The following is an 18,512-nucleotide window of genomic DNA, read 5'->3' as shown; positions in this document are numbered from 1 at the left end:
CATCGGCAATAAACTCACATTTTGTTAAGGTTTAGAATGAAGTAAGTCAATGTTGGCACTCTTGAGCCATCCCAAACATTTTGTTGAAAATTTGAGCATAAGCGAACTAATTGATTCAGGAAACAGGACGTTCTAAAGTGTCTTTTTTCATCAGAAAAGGATAAAACTTTGTTAAACACACACAAATGTTTGTAAATGAATAATAGATCTAAAACCCAAACACACCGTAAGCATGACATTGGAACATAGCTTCAGTGCTAACATGCTAACATACAGGTTCAGGAAGCAAGAGGTTCTGAGAACAATCGGTTCATACCATATTTGGGTTGATGCTTTTTTTTTTCCTGAAAGTACAAAACACACACGTTGGTCAATAATTCTTGATCTTTACCCTCATTGGAAATCCACTCATAGCTTGCATGAGTTTGCTAAGAAATGGATGGACCAAAAATGCAACTTTCTCATTCAAACATTTCAATATCATTGCTCAAAGATGGACTTCAAATCTAAAAAATTCCTCCCAACTGCATTACGAGAAAGGTAGACAATAGTTTCCCCGAATTGAGACCTCAGAAGTTGCTGTCACTGGCACATTGTAGATTCCGCCCCCAAAACCCCATTTTTTTTTTCTTTCTGCAAAGTAACATCCATTTCACAGGGGCATCAAGATAAAACATCCCACTTCCCCGCATTGAACACAACGCTCCCTGACTTAGCGTTTGATTTAGCCTCTCGGCGGCGGTTACGCGCTTAATAGTGCGTGGAAGAGATCAGGCAAATATGCAGCGCATTTCTCCGCGTCAGGATGTTTCACGGCGTGGTGAATGCTGGGAAAGCGGCAAGATGGATGGACGGCGAGGCGGACTGGCGTTGGCGCAGGTGCCTTGCCTTTGAACTGCGGCTCTATTGGCACCACATAACAGGCCAAAACGGTGCAGGCTGAGTTATGTGCGAGCGCCTGGATAACCATACCGCGCCTCAGCCGGATGATATTCTGCCAAGCACCTGACTGGCCGAGAGCGAACGGTATAATCGCAATGAGTTACGACAACAGGGATGGAAAAGTGCAGCAGATATAGGAAGTTTGAAGAGGGCTGCACACTTCGGGGGAGAAATCCACAATGTGCCTCAACAATAAAATCTCGCTCACGTAGAGTGTGAGGAAATTCTGCTGTGTGAAGAGCCTTGGCGGAGAAGTTGCCACATCAGTGCTCACGGGAAAGACAGATGAGGTGAGGCTGACATGAGAGTCAGTCAAGAGAGTGCACGGGGAAACAAAAAAAATAGGAATACAACATGTCCACAGAATTCCACGCACACGCCGCATCTACTCAGAAAAATATTTTATTGAACCCGTTACAAGAACAGCAGCAGCGGCGAGAACACGTGCTAAACGCTACATCTCCGTCATCCAGAAGCAAAGTTTTCTGTCGCCGCCGACCACGCACAGCGGGAGCGTGCGGTGCCAGCTGAGACCCGAGCCCACCGTCACCGAGCCCAGCATCACCGGCTGGCATCGAAAGGAAAAACGCAATTGCTCGTGAGAAGGTGAAAAATAAATAAATAAATAGATACATTGCACCAAAAAAATATTTAACGGGCAACCTCGGGTGCATGACAAGAAAATTTATGAGTGAATCATAACATGGTGGTCCTGACTGGCGTTAATTACAGCAAATTCTTGGTTCAAATCTATTTTCTTCATTGAAATGAATTGAAATTCCATTAATCCGTTCCAGAGTAACATAACAGTTCCATTTTTTTTTTTTTTTACTTTACTCGAGTGTCGGATCTCAAACTTTCTCTGAATTTGAATTTTAGCTTGTAACACAAAACAGGAAAAAAAAAAAAACTTGATCCTTCATGTTGTTTATCCTGTTGATGGCTGGATTTGGAGACTGTAAAAAAACAAACAAACAAAAAAAAACAAAAAAAAAACTAATAAAAAACCGGAGTGATGGATTACCGACCTGCGGGTGACCGAGATGGTGTATAAGCAGCTGACTGCTGATCTTTCCGGGACATCCGGTGGTGGCAAAAAGGTTCTCTTGAGCCCGAGACCACCTGATGACGGAAGACCGACACGTTTGAAAATTGAAATTCATCACATCACATATTAACAATTACATCCATGCTGTTGGAAAACATTGAAGGGAGGCAGCATATTTACCTGCTGGGCATGCAAAATACGAGGAGCGCGTTGAGAGGGCTGACGTCCACAAGCACCGGGGTGAAATAGCTCCAAAATACTAAATACTTTTGACCATAATTTCACGCGGTTTTAATTTATCGGCACTAAATCGAGCACATAAACAAAAGATTACGACTCTCCGTGCAGCCTTTAAAAACAGGCTGTACTCGGAATAATCAGCTGAGCAAACATAACAGCCGAATCCCATAGGAAGCGTATATAACGAGTTATTTGTGTTCTCCCACTTCTGTTGTGTGTTAAGGTAAGTGAGACGTGGACTTTCTGGTTAAGGGAAAAACAGGTGGAGCATGCATGTTAGAAATAACTGCTTTGACATCCTTTGGCAGCAAACGTTCCTTACTTGAACCGCTGGGCTTTATCTCGGTGTGCCGGCCTTTTTTCCTGCGGGTAGCTGCAGGTGGGAACAAAACCAAACCAAAAAGTTCTCTCGGCGTCTTGTGCGCGTGACGCAGGCAGCCCGGGCGCTACCTGGAGCGGGTGATGTCCCAGATGAGCCAGTCGCTGCCCGCCGCCGCGCCCACTTTGATGGTGTTGGCCAGGCACCAGTCGGCGGCGCTGAGCGGCGATTGGCCGCAGTCCAGCGACAGGATGGCCTGCTGGCTGACCAGGTCGTAGAAGCGGATGGTGCCCTTCTTCTCCGCCACCATCAGCTGAGGGCCAGAACACAGAGTGGTGAGCTGTGGTGACTGCCCGCGAGATTCTGACACGCAAGCATTCCACTGTTGTGAGTGAGGCACAAGCGAAACAAGCGCTTGCGATGAGCGGTCCACTATGCATGAAAAGGGTTAACGGCGCCTACCTTGAAGACTTCCTGCGGGTGCCAGCACACGCTAATGCCAGGTGAGCGTAGTCGGAAAATGGCGTTTTCATTTCCGTCCAGGTCCCACACCCTGCAAGAAATCACTTGAGCGCCTATTATTGCGTGAGGGGAAATGCATTTTTATTGGCCTGCTGCTTGTTTGCAGTAAATGGGGAAAATATTTCGATCCAAATTTGAGTTTAATTTAATTGGAGTTTGTTTATTTAACAGCTTTTCAGATTTCATAAACAAGGTTAACTGGGGACCCCCTTTGGCTTAAGTGGCCTTCAACAGGGGAAAAAAAGAGAACAAAAAAAAAATTGGGCCATCCCTGCTGTAATGGTTCGAAAGCAAGCCATAATCTTTTGCTCTGGATACGGGCACTTCCATTTCACGGCCCTGACAACACTTGGAAGCTCTGCGGCCTGTGGCCATTTGGATGAGGCGCCCCGGTGTGGACTTGATGGCTTTACTGCAGAGCAAGTAACTTTTACAGTAGGAAAATGACAATCACTGTCGGGGGGAGGTTGAGGGGGGCAGTCAAGTAGTGTTTGTGATAGCAAAAGCAGGGAAGGAACACACGCACACAAAAACGGACGTCACCAAGGACTTGGATGGGAGGAGAGCTGTGGTGGATCTCTGGTTAACCACCTCGGAATGAGGAAAGGTGGAGAGGAGGGCAAAAGGGGGGGTGGGGTGGTGGGTACACGCAAGACAACTTGCAAAGACGGGAACTGGCGAATGAGGTCACCTTGCACGGTACCTCCCAGGTCAGCCCCAACGTGAATATACCCCATTTGACGTCGAGGCTGGTCACTTCACACTACATTTTTACCCCCCAGGAACATCATTCCCAGCTGACAACACACACACACACACACACACACACACGCACAAGACCACAGGAGCAAAACAATGACTCGGCCTTATTTTCGCAGCGCGCCGGCCAAGGCGAAGCTCCGTTGCACGCTACTCGACCGGCGCCAAAGTGCGGTCCACCGCGCTACCCTTCAAACGGGGCTCCGCGAACAAACATGAACAGCGAAGAAAAAAAAAAAAAGACACATGACACCGCTGACCTGCTGAACGCTATATCGCTCGGGACGCGCCAAAGGACATCTGAGGTTGGAGCAAGAAAAGATGGAAATGTACTACATAACTTAGAGAAACTAAGTTATGCATATTAGGCTATATACGGCCGAATTTGACAATATACCCAAAATGCACTCGAGGTGAACTTAACTTGACCGTCTGTGACCTGTTTTGAATATTAGCGGCGCTAACAACAACAACAGCAACAGATGTGCAAAAAGTACTGAAGCAGTTGAACATGTGGATTCAAAACAGGCATGAAACAATGAAGCAAATAATAATAAGTGTGCTGTTTGTGTAAAATGCTGAATCAATTTTTATCAAATTACTCGATGACATTATGGGGAAAAAAATCAATAAATAAAACAACATTGCAAGCTAAATATGTCATTTTACCAGACTTCTATTACGATTTCCCAAATTGGATGCCACGATGAATAATTAAATATTTTTGGAACAACTTGAGCGGGATGACAACAACACAATCAGCGGATGTGCTTTAAGTGTTTCCAAAGAGGAGAAAAGTGTCTCAAACTTGCACATGCAGCAGCAGGTGCCTGTCATCTGTTGACAGTGAACCCAGTCAACCCCGAATCACAGCAGGAGCATGTCGTGACCCCTTTCGCCCTCGAGGTGGCGCTTTGGCCCGCCGGCTGCTTGTTTGGGCAACGTGCAGCCAGTGTAAAGTGTCAAGCAGAGGGAGGAGGAGGAGGACGTGGGAGTGTGAGTTCCCAAAAAGTGAACTGATAAACCGTGGTCGCTGGTCTCATTTCAGAAAGTAATAGTTGCGATCATTTTTTTTTTTTTTTTTTTTTAAACACCGTCGTAAAAATCTTCCCTCAGAGTGCAGAATATGTTTAAATAAGATTGAAACACGCCTGACAAAAAGTGCACACGCATGTGTAAATAATGTTAAAGTTGTGATCAATTTAACAAACTAAAAATAAAACTTGGTCCGTTAAAATGTGTTTCATACATTTTATATATTTTTTTCCCCCATTTCACTTTGCCTATAAATTAATCAATGATTTTGAAATAAAAACCAATACCGTTTCTAGTCATCAACTTTTTTTCCACAACACGTGGCCTGAAAGATTTGAGATCAGCATAGCTTTTGACTAGAGGATAAAGATGAGGTGGCAAATCTGGGCTCGTCACACCGATGTATGAGTGCGAGAAACGCCAACACGTTTGTATTGTATGCGGTTTCTCCACTTTTGGGTCAGAACATTTTTTGGTGTGTACAAAATCAACTCTTACTCTCCGGTTGATTACCAAAGGATGGGAAATGGTCTATTTATATTTTTCTTATGGTGAAAGAATAGTCCACACTTTCTTTTTGTAGGTCGAGTGCTCATATTGTCCCGGAACACGATATTCTGCGGTTCTGAAAGAACTATCAAAATGTTGTAAAACGGCTGGCAGTGGACAAACGTCCTCGGGCCTCTTCAAAGGCACCACATGAATCAAAGCTATTATTGTCATGATCACGGCTTCTCCTCTGGGGGTGAAATCTCATGGGATTTGCCCAAGTTTCGTACGATGACGGCTTACCGGAGAATCCCAGTTGGACTCCAAATTGTTTTAACTGTTTACGGCCGTTTGACTTTACGGGATGATAACCGTGACGAACAAACTTCCACAACAAATCGTAAACGGGAATGAGGGACAAATCCGTCATATTGGAAGGTTTCGTTTGACACGGGCTGGCGCTTGATCCTTTCCCCCCATGTGTCTTGCGCTGCTTTGTGGTTTTGCTCTCCGGCAGAGAGTGGATGGAAACATTAGCAGCAAAACAAGCAGCTAAAAAGCCGCTGACAAGCCCAAGAAAGGCCGTCATGGGGCCCTCTCTGGGGGCGTGTCCCGGAGGTGACCCTTGCTAGTCCTCCTCGCGCACTCTTGTTTTTTTTGGGGGTTTTTTTTTAGTTAATGACAAACCTCCTCGCAGAGAGCGAAAAACCTTGTGCGGCTAATTGGATTTCCATATTTAAGCAATTAGCTCACAAAGCAACGCGGCGCTTACGCACAGTCACAGCGGAGCGTGTTGTGCTTAGCGTCACGTTTCACTGTGGAAACACGGCCGGGACTTTCTGAACCCGTAACAGAAGAAGAAGAAGAACAGAACTCCAAACCAGAAGCCGGGGGCCCCCCGAACACACGTACTGTAACGTACGCAGCGGAAAAGAAGAAAGAGAGTGAGAAAAAAAAAAAAGAAAAGCCAGTTGGACCTGCAAGTGTGGTCATCGCTGACGGAAGCGATTTGTTTCCCTTCGGTGGGCTCGAACACCAAATGGTTAACGAAGCTGCTGTGGCCCTCCATCACCTCATGAAAAACACACAAGACAAAGAGCTTTAACGTCCGGCCTTCACGCACACCTCCACAACTTCCGAGGGGAATTTTCCGGCTTATCCCAGTGCGGAAAATAGCAATTTGAGTGAATTTTGAGCAAAAAAAAAAATCACCTCCTCGCATCTTTTCACATGCCTGTTGGTGATACTCAGCTAACAAATGCTTTTGATGAAAAAACAAAAAAAACATCAAAAGTGCAATAGAACTACAGCTCACACTTGATAAAAAGCAACAGACATTGGAACACAAACGGTGCATCAATACATGTAGACAAATATAACAATACTCACAAGCATGTATTCTTTATCCTCTGTGAAGAATGGCTTATATTACTGCAGCTTAGTGAGAAGCTGCAAAGCGTGTGAATATCTTTATGTATATCCTTGTCTACTCTATTAGACTGCTCTCAAGTGGCCAAGGTGCGCACACCAAAACGAACAGCACAATGGTTATTAAATTCAAGAAAGATGGAAAAAAATGTTCAACTTTTTACATTCTACAGATAACAGATAGTGTTTTGATTGTAATAATGATGGTTTTTGTTTTTTTCTGCGTGTCAGCTGGCGCCGTACCTTGACCTCATGTTGATCCTGAAGGTCCGACGTCAACAGGCGTATTTTTCTGTCGGGGGCGGACGTGCAAAATCTGCGAAGACACGGATGCCTTCAAAAACAGGCCTGTCACTCCAAACATGCACTCAATTGTGTGCGTGTGTGTGATAGAAAGTTGGATAAGGCTGCGCGGGAGATTGTAATTGCACGCGAATGTAAACATGGGAGAGAAACAAGAAGGATTCCCTCCTCCGCTTCCCTCTAATCAGGCGCTGCGTTATTTTTCACGCAATTACGCTGACTGGCTCGTGACAGGGGAAACACGCACGCACACACACGCATGCACACACACGCGGGGCAGTGTGGGACTTGGCAAGACGTGACGCGGCAAATCAGATGAGATGATATTAGTGCGGGCGGCACATTAGGATGTTATTAGGAGCGCTGTCAAGGCAAAGTGATGGATGTCAAATAATGGCAAAAGCGCAAATAAAGACGCTGTTAAACCGAGAGCGGCAGCACACTCCAACCGACAGGAAATTTTCAGTCGCCATGGGATTGAAAAAGACAAATATTTATTTCAATGACTCAACACTTGGTCATCTCATCTTTGAGCTAAAGGAGATTCTTTGAAAAATTCAATAGAAGGAAAGTCAAATCCAAAATGTTCTTGACAATAATATTTTGCATATGTTTTCTAAACACGGCCTTCTGGAGAAAATTGCGTTTTCTTTTTTATCCATCTCATGGGGCAGCCATGTTGCCACTTGCTGTTGACTGAAAATGACATCACAGTGCCTAAGATCAACGACGCAGGACCAAACTAGAGGGTGACATGGGAGTGAATTTTCAGTCTTGTACCATCCTGTCCCAGACCATAGTTTAAAAAAATAAATAAATATAATTAAATTAAAAAAAAAAAAAAACGTCCTAAAACGCTCCAATTTAACAGGTCAGCGATATAAATGAATAAAAAATGGTCACCCCAACTTCCTTCACAGGCTCTCTTGCTCACATTTTCTCATCCCAGTCCCATGATTAAAGCTATAGTTGACTCCCATCACGCAGTAATGACTAGCAAGATTCTCGAAAAAATGCCACCCTCAAGACCAAACCCAGATTGGTCGTTACCTGAGCAACTATGACTTCATTTTCAGTCGACGGCAATTGTAGAAAAACTGCTAAGATGGATCAAAATAGCTGGTTTTTATTCTGTTTATTTTATAATATTTGAATTGTATCTATCAATTGTCTCAATACACATAGATACTGCATTGAACGTCCTGGTGTATTGTTGTTAAATAAAAGGGATTCATGTGGCTGGCCTCTCACACTCTGTGCGAGGCCCCCGCCTCAGTGATTTCCTGGCAGCGTACGCACGCCGATGGAACCCGAGCGTCGAGTCATCCGCGCAATAACACGCGCGCACGTCACAGCGCCTGGCCGCGGCTTGGCCCCGCGGCGCTCACACCGCCGCGGGGCCTCGCCGTTACGCAACGACGACACTTGGACGCCGGGACCCTCCCACCCGGCCGGGCAATTAGTGGAAGGGAAAGCGCTGCTGTCGAACAATTGCGTCGTTAGCAGCTCCTTGGCAGTGAGCGGCGGCTACTTCAACACAGCTTGTGCTGGATGGAATTATGAATGAATAATCATGACCTGGACATGGCGAGGCTTGTCTGACATCTTGTATGTGCGCTTACGTAACACGAATGCAGACGTAAATGGCTTCAATGCGGAATTCACAGAATATCCAGGGTCTACCAGCGCCTTACAAGGATCACATGTCTATTCAAAACAACCACATAACTTTGCTTTTTGCTAACTTAAGGCTAACACACAATGCATGTTATCCTTTAAGCAAGAGCTCAGTCAAAAATTGGACGGAATTTTAATACTTTGGATTCTGAGCGACACGTTTTTTTCTTCTTTATGATGGAAAAGGAGAAGACAACTCAGAATGGAACTAACTCTGCCTCATTTTTGAGCCAGGAAAAACCATGGTACCTGATTGTTGGAATCCTGTCCAGGTGGGACTCCGGACTCCAAGCGAGCGTGTCCACTCGTGAATCGTGATGGAACGCACGGAGAACGTTGAACTCCACTCCTTCCACATTCATGTCCTCCTCCTGATGGGGGAGGGATGTACAAGTTGGATGTATTATACTTTTTGTAATTCGCTCAGTGATTGCCTTCCTTACGTTGTCCATTTCTAAAAGGAAATTAAACTTTTGGGATAAACGGTTGCTCGACAGGTCAGAAAACACAATTACAGCCACAAAATGGCTACACTGACAACACGGACACGCCGCTCTGTAGCCACATTGTTGGGAGCCATGGCATCACCTGGAAGAGGCAGGTGCCCACCACCACGTACTGGTTAGAGCCATAGGCCAGCAGAGAGGCGGGCGTGCCCGAGGTGAAGGGACTGAACTCCACCACATGAACGTAGTCATCACACGACACCATGTAGCTGGGACCCCTGCTGGCGTCGTCCCCTGCGCCGAGTGACTTGGCAACGCTCATCTCGGAACACTATCACTGGAAGGAATCATTTAAAAATGTCATTCAAGGAATTAATTTCCTATAATGTTTATCCTTAGGATAATAATAATAACTTGGCAGGTAGATGAAGGGAAGGATTATAACGTAAACATCAGAAATGCGAGGCAGATATACTAACCACTATTCCACCATGTCAGCCCCCCCCCCAACAATTCATTATAAATTTAAAAATGTCTCTTTTTTTCGATACATACTACACTACCACGAACTACTTTTTCATGTAAATTTGCATGATTTATGACTTTTAATTCATGGGACAATTCATTAGGTACCCCAGCACATGATGCGTTCGAATAATTCTGCCTTTTACCCATTCGCTCCACCTCCATCGCAAAATTACAAAGAACTGGATTTCTGTTAAGAGTCAAGAAAAAAAGAAGCTTTAAATGACATTTTCATTCTGTAAGTGTGGAGTGGAAAAAAATGAACTTTTTATAACCACGTGACACGAGACGCAGCTCACAACCGCTTTAACGTTTAGTCGAACGCCTTGATAACCTCCTTTTATGTCTTTTTATTAAAGATCAGAGAAAAGACATACGAATGTGTCACCTTTTTTTGCTTTGAAGCAGTTCCCGTCGAGTCAAATGCAGCGCGGTTTAGGTGATGCCGCCAATTCCGCTTTCCGGGTTCTGCTCGGAATGGACCACTGTGAGCCAAACTCGGAGGGGAACACTCTAGTGACGAATGAATTAAAAAAACGTCAAAATGCATATACAGAAGTTCCAATTTTATAATATGTTAGCAATATAATACTTTTCACATGTTTTAAGGCTTAACATGTGTTAATCACACGTTAGACAAAAAGCAAGATAAAATGTAATGTGATGGTCTCCTGGAAGCTGATTGGTTCTTGGGCTGAGACGTCATCGGTAATTTAAAATTTTAAATCAGCTGCTTTGTCTGCATCGCTGTGGATAGGGAAGGTGACAGGTTAGTTGCATATTGCAACAATTTCTATTATTTCTAAAATAATGTTCTATGCGTTTACTTACATTTATATATATTTTATTTCTATATGTCATATTGTGTATATCAGTGGTGAATGTACAATGTGCTCAAAATGAGTGTGGAGTCAACCAAGAACTAACTAGAAAACTGTTAGAAAACTCCCTTTCGTTTTTAATCTTGTGGTCATTAATGCACTATAAATCAGTGACTGCTCACATGACACACATGTAACATGTAAATATGCTTTATGTCATTGCAGTGAACAATGCAAACTGTAGGAGAGCGTTTGCAGCAGATGGTGAGAATCTTTAGACGAGAGAGCCACCGCTTGTTGGAATCTGAGAGAACAACAGTGTACGGGGCCGACGCCATGCTGACCGTGCTGCAACTGGTCATGGCCCAAGTCAATAAGCAGGTGAGTTCAAACCAGTTGCAAAGGGGCCAAAACCTGAGAGGGCCCGTTGGGGACATTGTTCAGGAGTAGCTCTCACATTCTACTCAGACTTAAATGCTCTCACACAGAAGTGCACACTCTTACGCTCTAACAACTGTCATCCTGTCATGCAAACTACTGAAACACTCTCATGCACTCGACTGAAAGTGGGTCATGTAAACTATACTGAAATGTCCTCCAGCTCACGTGACTAAAATCCTCTCACGCAATTTCCAGAACATTACTAAACACTCTTGCACAACACTTCTGAAATGTTCTCTGGAGAGAAACGCTGGCAGGCACACAAAACTCAATTACACAACCGAAAAACTCTCTCACAAACAAGGCTGTCGTGCACTGACCGCTCTCACACTCTACGGAAATGAGAGAGGAGTTGTGTGTGTGGCCGCATTTCAAGCACATGTGAGAGCATTTCGGATGCGTTTATGACTCTGGAGTTATCCTTGAGTTTCTTTTCTGTATCATCGTATATCTTTATAGTAAGGACAGACAGATCGTAAAAACAAATGCCCCTTCTGGGACTAATAATCTATTCTGAACATGTGTATGTGAGAGCGGCGAAGTAATCCTGACTGATCTCGCCGCCGTAGACGTGAGCGTGCTCATCGTCAGCACGGCGGCGTTGATGTGACGCCTCAAGCTAACTGTCATCACGTTCGAACGTGACGCCGTTCTGGCAGCGGCACGAAAACTGACGAACGGCAGCTCTGGCTGTCTTTTCTCCCCCCGGCGACAGCAAAGCGGCGAGTTCCGAGTGGCCCTCAGCGACGTCCTGCTGGCGTGGAAGCACTTGCTGGTGGACAAACTTGGCTTGCGGCCCCCGGGCGGCGAGGCCACGGCCCACGAGAGCCGCAACGTCATCCTGGAGGCGTACGAGGCCTTCATGAAGCGCGCCAACGCCGTGGACCTGGTCCACGTCCTCGCCATGTGCCACCGGATCAGGGACCCCTCGGACCCCCCCGGGGAGATTGTCAGTCCGGTGAGTAGAACGCCGGCACCGTTGGAGCGCCGTTTTATGTTTGCGCTCTAAGTGTACTTCTGGGGTATTTTCTTCAAACTTTGATTTATTTGATTTATTATGACAAGAATACATTTTTTTTTCTTCAGAACAAAATGTCCATTTTTTTTATGATGAGATTGAAGTTGTATTTTGAAATTTACTCCGTGAAATATGACTCGTAGCTCGTTATACTTTGACTTTAATATCATAATTACGACTCTATGTTGGGGAAAAATATGACTTAATTCTTTTAAGATTATGACTTTTCTTCCCAAGAAGTCTTTGGTGGGGTTTTTTTCTTGAAAAAGCTTCATTCACGTAACTTTTTCTAAATTTATCTTAACATTTGATCTTTCTTTCTCGATGACGGGCAATTTTTTTTAAATGTTCATTCGTTTTGAAAAACACTATTAATTTGAATATTTTGCAACAAAAGAAGTTCTATCACAAAAGGTGCATTTTATTTTATTTTATTTTTTTCAATAGGTCTCTTAATCGTCAATTCTAAATGTTGCTTCTGTTTGTTCCCCCCCAAAGGTCGAGCTATACGAGTTCTTATCAGGCAGCTCGGAAATTTCGGACGCGTCCGTCCCGTCAACACCGTCCACTAAAACCCGAACAAGCGTCTCGCAGGTTAAAGCTGCGATGAGAAGAGTGTTCTGCTCCTACCTGAGCTTGCTGGTGAACGCCAAGGACGACCTGGCGTTGGCGCTGACTCTGGACGTCCCCAGTCGGGCGCTCGGACGGCAGACGTTCACCGACGTGAAACATGCGGCGCGCCGGACCGGCATGTCGCTCTTTTTGGTAAGCTTGCACGTCGTAGCTGAAGGCTCTCGTTTGACATCGAGGTGGGCCACTCATCTTTTTTTTTTTTTTTTTTGCGGGGAGCTTTTCTCTAATATGAAAAAACTGAGAAAAGTAATACAAAGAGAAGAAGAGCAGGAAATTTTTACTTTGCAAGATTTTTTTAAGAACATGTAAACATCACTACACTGAATAAAATTGGCTTCAGGAAATGAGGGGGAAAAAAAGTAATTACTATCTTTTTTTGTTTTTTTTTTCTCGGAACATCCATCATTTGTTTTCTTTTGTTTTGTTTTAACAGAATCCCCAATTTACTATGTTTTGTTTGTGTTCCCCCCCCCCCCCCCCCCCCATATTGTTTTCTTGGTAATTACGAGTGAATATTAATGAATGTAATTTTGCCGTCGGGCTCTTTTCCCATCTCCAATGAATAGCAAAAATGCTCTGCCAATACAACAGGAAAGTTTGACTTGTCAAGAAAAACAAGCAGATGACTAAGAGGCAGATTGAGTATCAGCAAGACAAAAACGCCATTAAGCAGGGGATTCCCCAAAACACAAATTTTGTATGCCGGACCACAAATATGTTACAATGCTTGTTTGGAAGAAAAAAAACAAATCCCAGAAGGATGGGGAAACAACACTTGTTTGAAATAATGTGATTGTTATTTGCTTTTACTGTAAGCAAAGCAGGGGGAAAAAATCAATTTGCAATTGGATTTGGGGGCAATCGGAGATCCTATTTGAAGGCCAAGGTCACCCAGTCCTGAATGGACAATTGAAAGTTTTCCTTCCTCGACGTTGACAGGCGGTGACGTCGTTCGTGAGGGCCGTCCAGCTGGGCGGCAAGGGCTACGCGCCGGCGCCCTCGGACCCGCTCAGGAAGCACATCAAGGGCCTGTCCGCCTTCGTCCACTTCCTGGACAACCTGGAGGACATCCTGGGCGAGACGCCGGACCCCAGGTACCAAATCGGCGGGACTGGCAGCAGAAGCGCGAGTGCTTATCAGGAATGATTTAGCTCGCAGATCATGTGAGGGCCAGGCGGCTCGGCACAACACATCGGGACGCTCGGTTCACAAGACTTGAATGAACTCAGGCGGCAACTGTGCGAGCACATGTGGTGCGATAACACCTTCCGTCTAAAGTTCGTGGTCCCTTGATTGGGTAAAAACCCCAAGAATGTCGGGTCCACCATTCAGGTGCCGTACACACTGAGATACCGGTTTCCTGGAGGGAAAATTAGAATTTTTTTAATTTAAATTTGACGGAAGGATGCATACACTTGACCTGAATCTTGACTGTGGTTTGACTAGTTTTTGACGAGGTCTTCTACGAGGTCTAGATTCGATTTTGAATGATTCTTGACCCGGGTCTTGGACTTGATTCTGGACTTGAATGTGTACGCAGTTTTATATTCTGTTGTTGAATGTTATGGCCATTTGGTGGACGAGCTCCCGTCTTCTTCCAGTGTGTGCGGGTCCAAGCTGGTTTGTGCCATCCGGGGGGTTCTGGTAAAGGGTTGCGACTCCAGAGACATCTTCGTCGCCGCAGAGGAGACGGCAAACCAGCTGAAGCAGGAAATCTGCAAACTGCACCAAGTCCAGAAAGACGCAGCTGCGACCGGGATCAGTCCTGCCAGGGTAACGCCGCTTAACCCTTTTCATAAACCGTGACTGGGATCTGTTTGGCTCTGCTTTATTTATTTTTAATAACTATTTTCTGGGTCTTGACCATGTATTTTTTATTTTTGACCAACGGCATCTGTCTCCCCGCAGCCAAAGGCGCACGCTGTGAATCACGCCACGGCGTACGGCGGCCGAGAGACCGTGAAGGTACTCCTGGCTCTGCTGGACGAAGAAGCCGTGACGCAGCCGTGCGCTAACAAGGCCGACCTTCTGTCCGAGGACCAGCCGGTACTCAACGGGAGCGAGAGCACTTCCATCCTCACCTTGTTCAGGTTCGCCAAACGGTCAGACAGCAGCAACAAAGTGGGAATCAATCAACTTAATATTTTGCCCCTGCCCCTCACCCTCCTCAGATCACCTGAAGTACCCACTGGATCTTCGCCAGAACCCCTGAAGAAACGAGTCCAGAGTCGCCTGGACCTGCTCAAGCCCAAGGTAACGCAGCAATCCGAGCCACATCAAATTGAATCCCATTTCTTGACATCCTGTCATTTCTCCCCACGCGTGTTTATTTTTGCTTCGCCCGGGTAACTTCCAAGTTCCCAGCTGAGCGTTTGCACAGCTGCCTTTCCGTTTCCCACCGTCCACCGGCATCTAAGCAGCTACTGGAGAGGGGTGGGGGGCTTTGAGGGGGTTCAAACCCCACCAAATAGACGCCGCCCTGTTGCTTACGGTGCACAAAGCAACACTGAGAACACGCTGAGGATCCGATATCCAATCTCTTCCTTCTCCTGGACCGACGTTGTTTCTCCTGGCAGCCGTGTGCTTGTTGTCTGCTAATTAGCATGCCCGCTTGTCCTTTTGCTGCCCTCACTCTCGAAACCGGGCATAGGGACCGAGCCATGCTGCGAATAGTGAGCAATTTCTATAACTGTTTTTAGTTGAATTTACCAAAAAACGGGATACTTTCTGAATGCGCCGGACGTAGCGTATGCTAAAGCCATTCTGCTCCTTGATACAATGCCGCGAGCAGATGTCATCTGACTCAGCCTTCCTCTTGTAACTGTCCCCAGGCGCCTCGCTGCTTCGTCAACTTCCGCTTGGCGGCCATGTTTTGGACGCCAATTGGAAAAGTTTCCCCGTTGTCTCTTAGAGCAGCACATGGACAGACATTGGCTTTCTGTTTTGAGGGCCAAAAATGTGAGGGGAGAAACTGCGTGTGAATGCGTCTCTGATCTCAACTTCAGATTAGCGCTAAGATTCTGGTAGCCAGGATGAAACCTTGAAGTCACTATTACAGTATTTGACAGTTTTTGGGACTCGTCGTTTACTTTGGCCTGGATCCAGTTCTTGACATAATTATCTGGACTTGGGTCTTGACCAGGGTCTTCACATAGGTCTTGACTTGGTTCTGACCTGTTGTTTGACTTGGGTCTTGAGCGGGCTCTTGACAAAGAACTTTACCTGGACAGGGACCTGGCTCTTGACTTCGACTTTGACTTGGACACGGACCCAGAACATGATCTGGTACTTGATGAATGTCTTAACCAGGCTCTTGAATGCTCTTAACCTGGCCCTAGACCAGTTTCTTCACAAAGATCCTGACTCGGTTCTGTAAAACGTCTGAGATTATCGTGAAGTCTCCAAATGTCCTTGAACACGATTAACTCCCTCAGCAATCTGCTCTAGGTGCGACCCCGAACCATCCGATCCCAGTTTGCTTGCACCTACCGGGATGACGAAGAACCGCCCCTCAATCGTGTTCTGAACTTCCCAAGCTCGAGCCAAGTCCCTACCTGCGTGCACCCGGCACCCAAACCCAAAAGCGGACCTGCAACCTCGGGTAAATGGCTTCCATTTTTCCCCACACTAGTTTTTGACGTCAACTGCCACGTCTCCATCTTTACTGTCTCAATATTTTATCAAGCCGAGCCTTCCGAGATCGTCGCTGTGCTGGTTCCCAAGAGTGGCAGCGCCAACCCGGCCCAAGCTCCGGGTTCAGACAACGCGGTTAAAAAGACGACAAGAAAGAGGAAGCAGGCAGATGTGGAAATTGAGAACGAACCTTCGGGGAAGAAGAAGCAGCCGTTGAAAACCAGCGTAAAAACCACCACCACCAAAAAGAAGAAATTGATCGCAGGACAGGCAACGCTAACCAGTTTCTTCCGAGTCTGAATATGATCTTTTTTGAGGACTGCTTTTATATTTTAGTCATTGGGAAAGGATTACTTTGGAATTCTAAGCCAAAACTCTTGCACTGCATGTGTGAAAGGAACAAAATCATTTGTGAAGGTAACCATTGGGCCTTATTTTGAAAATTCACGCAGTTAAAAATTGATCACATTTACTACAAAAAGTAGCATTTGAGGGGGCTTAGTCATCCTTTTGGGCATTTTTGTTTCCTTTTCGTGGTGGGGGAAAAGTTGCTCAAATGACACTTTATTTTGAAATTCGGAGCCAGCACCAGTGACAACCCACAGATAGAATTAGTTTTTTGTAACACTTACTGCTTAAGAGGCCATTTTGTGTACTTTCCTTTATCCTGGCAAAACGTCAATCCAGAGAGAATCTTATTTTGAAAGAATGAAACCACATTGTAAATATGTTGCAGAGTTGATTTTAAATAAAATTTTATTTTATTTTCCACACTTGCTGGTCTTAATGGACGCTCGTAAAAGAAGACGGCCGGCGTTTATGTCCCTCCCCAGCAGGGTCGGTAGACTCGTCCGATCATACAGCGCAACACTGCTTGGAGAGAAAAACACATATGAGCACGTGGAAGGTTGACGGATTGTTGGAGAGTTTTTCCAGGTACTCACTGTCGATTTCTGTGTCCCGCCGGTCGATTCTCTCCGCAACTGGATTTTGGCTCCAACGTGGCTCGTCCGTCACAGGAAGTCGCTGGTTGACACCACGAAAACGTGACCCTCTACGTCTCGTGTCCTGCAGGCCAAAAAAAATAATAATTCTTTAATACATAATACCGATGGATTAATTTACATTTATTGCCATTACAGTTTACATTGTTGATTTAAATATATATTTATTTCCATTTACTTTATTTGCCTTAATTAAAATGTATTTTAATTTTATTTTAACTTATCTTAGCGTATCAATTTATTTTGTGTACATTGTAGTATCCTAGCCTATATATTTATATTTTACCCAACTAAATAATAGTAATTTTCCATTTATGTTTTTTATTTAACGTTTGCCTGTTAAAACATTTGATTAATTTTAGTCTAATATTTTTAATCCGACTATACTGGCTTCATTTTGACCTCTTAACAACAAACGTATTATGTTCACAAACATTCTTATTTTGTCTAATTTTCTTTATCTCATTGTAAATAGATATATTTAAATATGATTTTATTTTGCAGGCTACCCTTTTTATTATTAAGATGTCCTGCATGACCTACACCACGAAATACAAAACAAAATCCCGATGATGAACAAAAAAACGCTTACTGCCAACAGGAGCACTTTGGGGCTTCCGTCTTCATCCGTGACGTCCCACATCAAGTTGGTCCTGAGGGCGGCGGTGGCGGCGTTCTCGTCCCCCATCAGCGCACTCAGTTCATCCTTGTCGCCATTGGCGGCGACCAGTCGTCTGCTGAGGTTGGAGAGGAGCAGCAGAGCAAGAACCAGGCAGTGGAAGGAGGACATGTTGTCGCTTGGACGCCGGAGCACTCGCCTGGCCTCCAACGTGGCTCGGCCCGGCTTTTTAACGGGAAAGATCCAAGGAGCGTCACGGCTCCTGATGAGATGATGGCCTAAGTGTCAGACTTCCTTTGATGGGCGACTGAATGGAGTCATTTTTTTTTCTTCATGTGGTTATAATTGAGGTCAGGGTCAGGTTAGAGGTGGGGGCTTCATTATGGATCTCAAATTCTGAATGGCCCGCCGACCAGCCGGCTTTCATGAATGATAATGCAGCCTACTCAAATGTTTCCGTTGAACAACTCTACACACCAATCCGACGTCGGCCATCGTGGCCAACTGTGGCGTCGGCCTAGAAGTCGACACGTCGGACCAGAAAATGAGGCGTGAGATGTAGTAACCCTCCATGCCATTGGGGGCGATAGTCAATGCGTATCCGTTCACG

The 18,512-nt window shown here is 45.3% G+C and overlaps 3 protein-coding genes across 4 annotated transcripts; 1 reads left to right on the top strand and 2 right to left on the bottom strand.

Moving 5' to 3' along the window:
- Positions 1–1,328: 1,328 nt before the first annotated feature.
- Positions 1,329–10,284, bottom strand: nup37 (nucleoporin 37). The gene is made up of 10 exons (XM_088288894.1): positions 10,122–10,284; positions 9,351–9,545; positions 9,012–9,133; positions 7,026–7,098; positions 6,332–6,426; positions 3,012–3,102; positions 2,681–2,862; positions 2,553–2,603; positions 1,971–2,064; positions 1,329–1,510 (listed from the first exon to the last, which is right to left on the bottom strand). Exons 2-10 carry the CDS (start codon positions 9,528–9,530, stop codon positions 1,397–1,399), a joined length of 1,002 nt encoding a protein of 333 aa, XP_088145020.1. The 5' UTR covers positions 9,531–9,545; positions 10,122–10,284; the 3' UTR covers positions 1,329–1,396.
- Positions 10,285–10,472: 188 nt separating this feature from the next.
- parpbp (PARP1 binding protein) lies at positions 10,473–16,917 on the top strand. Its single transcript, XM_088288537.1, has 10 exons — positions 10,473–10,502; positions 10,780–10,935; positions 11,711–11,953; positions 12,512–12,778; positions 13,586–13,740; positions 14,248–14,419; positions 14,555–14,736; positions 14,818–14,899; positions 16,094–16,247; positions 16,332–16,917. Exons 2-10 carry the CDS (start codon positions 10,786–10,788, stop codon positions 16,577–16,579), a joined length of 1,653 nt encoding a protein of 550 aa, XP_088144663.1. The 5' UTR covers positions 10,473–10,502; positions 10,780–10,785; the 3' UTR covers positions 16,580–16,917.
- A 100-nt stretch (positions 16,918–17,017) lies between these two features.
- On the bottom strand, positions 17,018–18,089 carry pmch (pro-melanin-concentrating hormone). 2 transcript variants are annotated; one of them, XM_088288899.1, is made up of 3 exons: positions 17,876–18,089; positions 17,224–17,347; positions 17,018–17,152 (listed from the first exon to the last, which is right to left on the bottom strand). In XM_088288899.1, exons 1-3 carry the CDS (start codon positions 18,071–18,073, stop codon positions 17,097–17,099), a joined length of 378 nt encoding a protein of 125 aa, XP_088145025.1. In that variant the 5' UTR covers positions 18,074–18,089; the 3' UTR covers positions 17,018–17,096. The 2 variants fall into 2 exon arrangements, with proteins under 2 accessions (XP_088145025.1, XP_088145027.1); XM_088288901.1 differs by having other exon boundaries at positions 17,018–17,149.
- Positions 18,090–18,512: the final 423 nt, after the last annotated feature.

Source organism: Idiotropiscis lumnitzeri, chromosome 2 (genome assembly GCF_059441095.1).
Source record: "Idiotropiscis lumnitzeri isolate Australia: NSW breed Sydney's pygmy pipehorse chromosome 2, RoL_Ilum_1.0, whole genome shotgun sequence".
NCBI lineage: Eukaryota > Metazoa > Chordata > Actinopteri > Syngnathiformes > Syngnathidae > Idiotropiscis > Idiotropiscis lumnitzeri.
Note: the sequence above shows the minus strand (reverse complement) of the source record. Positions and strands in the feature narration are given on the sequence as shown.

Bases quoted from the DNA above. Each gene is read 5' to 3' on its own strand.
- nup37 (XM_088288894.1), bottom strand. From the start codon at position 9,530: ATGAGCGTTGCCAAGTCACTCGGCGCAGGGGACGACGCCAGCAGGGGT. The intron at 2,863-3,011 runs GTAGGCGCCGTT...TCTGGCCCTCAG, and splicing joins ACCCGCAGGAAGTCTTCAAG to CTGATGGTGGCGGAGAAGAA. The intron at 2,065-2,552 runs GTAAGGAACGTT...TTCCGTCATCAG, and splicing joins GATAAAGCCCAGCGGTTCAA to GTGGTCTCGGGCTCAAGAGA.
- parpbp (XM_088288537.1), top strand. From the start codon at position 10,786: ATGCAAACTGTAGGAGAGCGTTTGCAGCAGATGGTGAGAATCTTTAGA. The intron at 14,420-14,554 runs GTAACGCCGCTT...GTCTCCCCGCAG, and splicing joins CCGGGATCAGTCCTGCCAGG to CCAAAGGCGCACGCTGTGAA. The intron at 16,248-16,331 runs GTAAATGGCTTC...TATTTTATCAAG, and splicing joins AAGCGGACCTGCAACCTCGG to CCGAGCCTTCCGAGATCGTC.
- pmch (XM_088288899.1), bottom strand. From the start codon at position 18,073: ATGTCCTCCTTCCACTGCCTGGTTCTTGCTCTGCTGCTCCTCTCCAAC. The intron at 17,348-17,875 runs GTAAGCGTTTTT...TTTGGCCTGCAG, and splicing joins CCAAAGTGCTCCTGTTGGCA to GACACGAGACGTAGAGGGTC. The intron at 17,153-17,223 runs GTGAGTACCTGG...TTTCTCTCCAAG, and splicing joins GCGGGACACAGAAATCGACA to CAGTGTTGCGCTGTATGATC.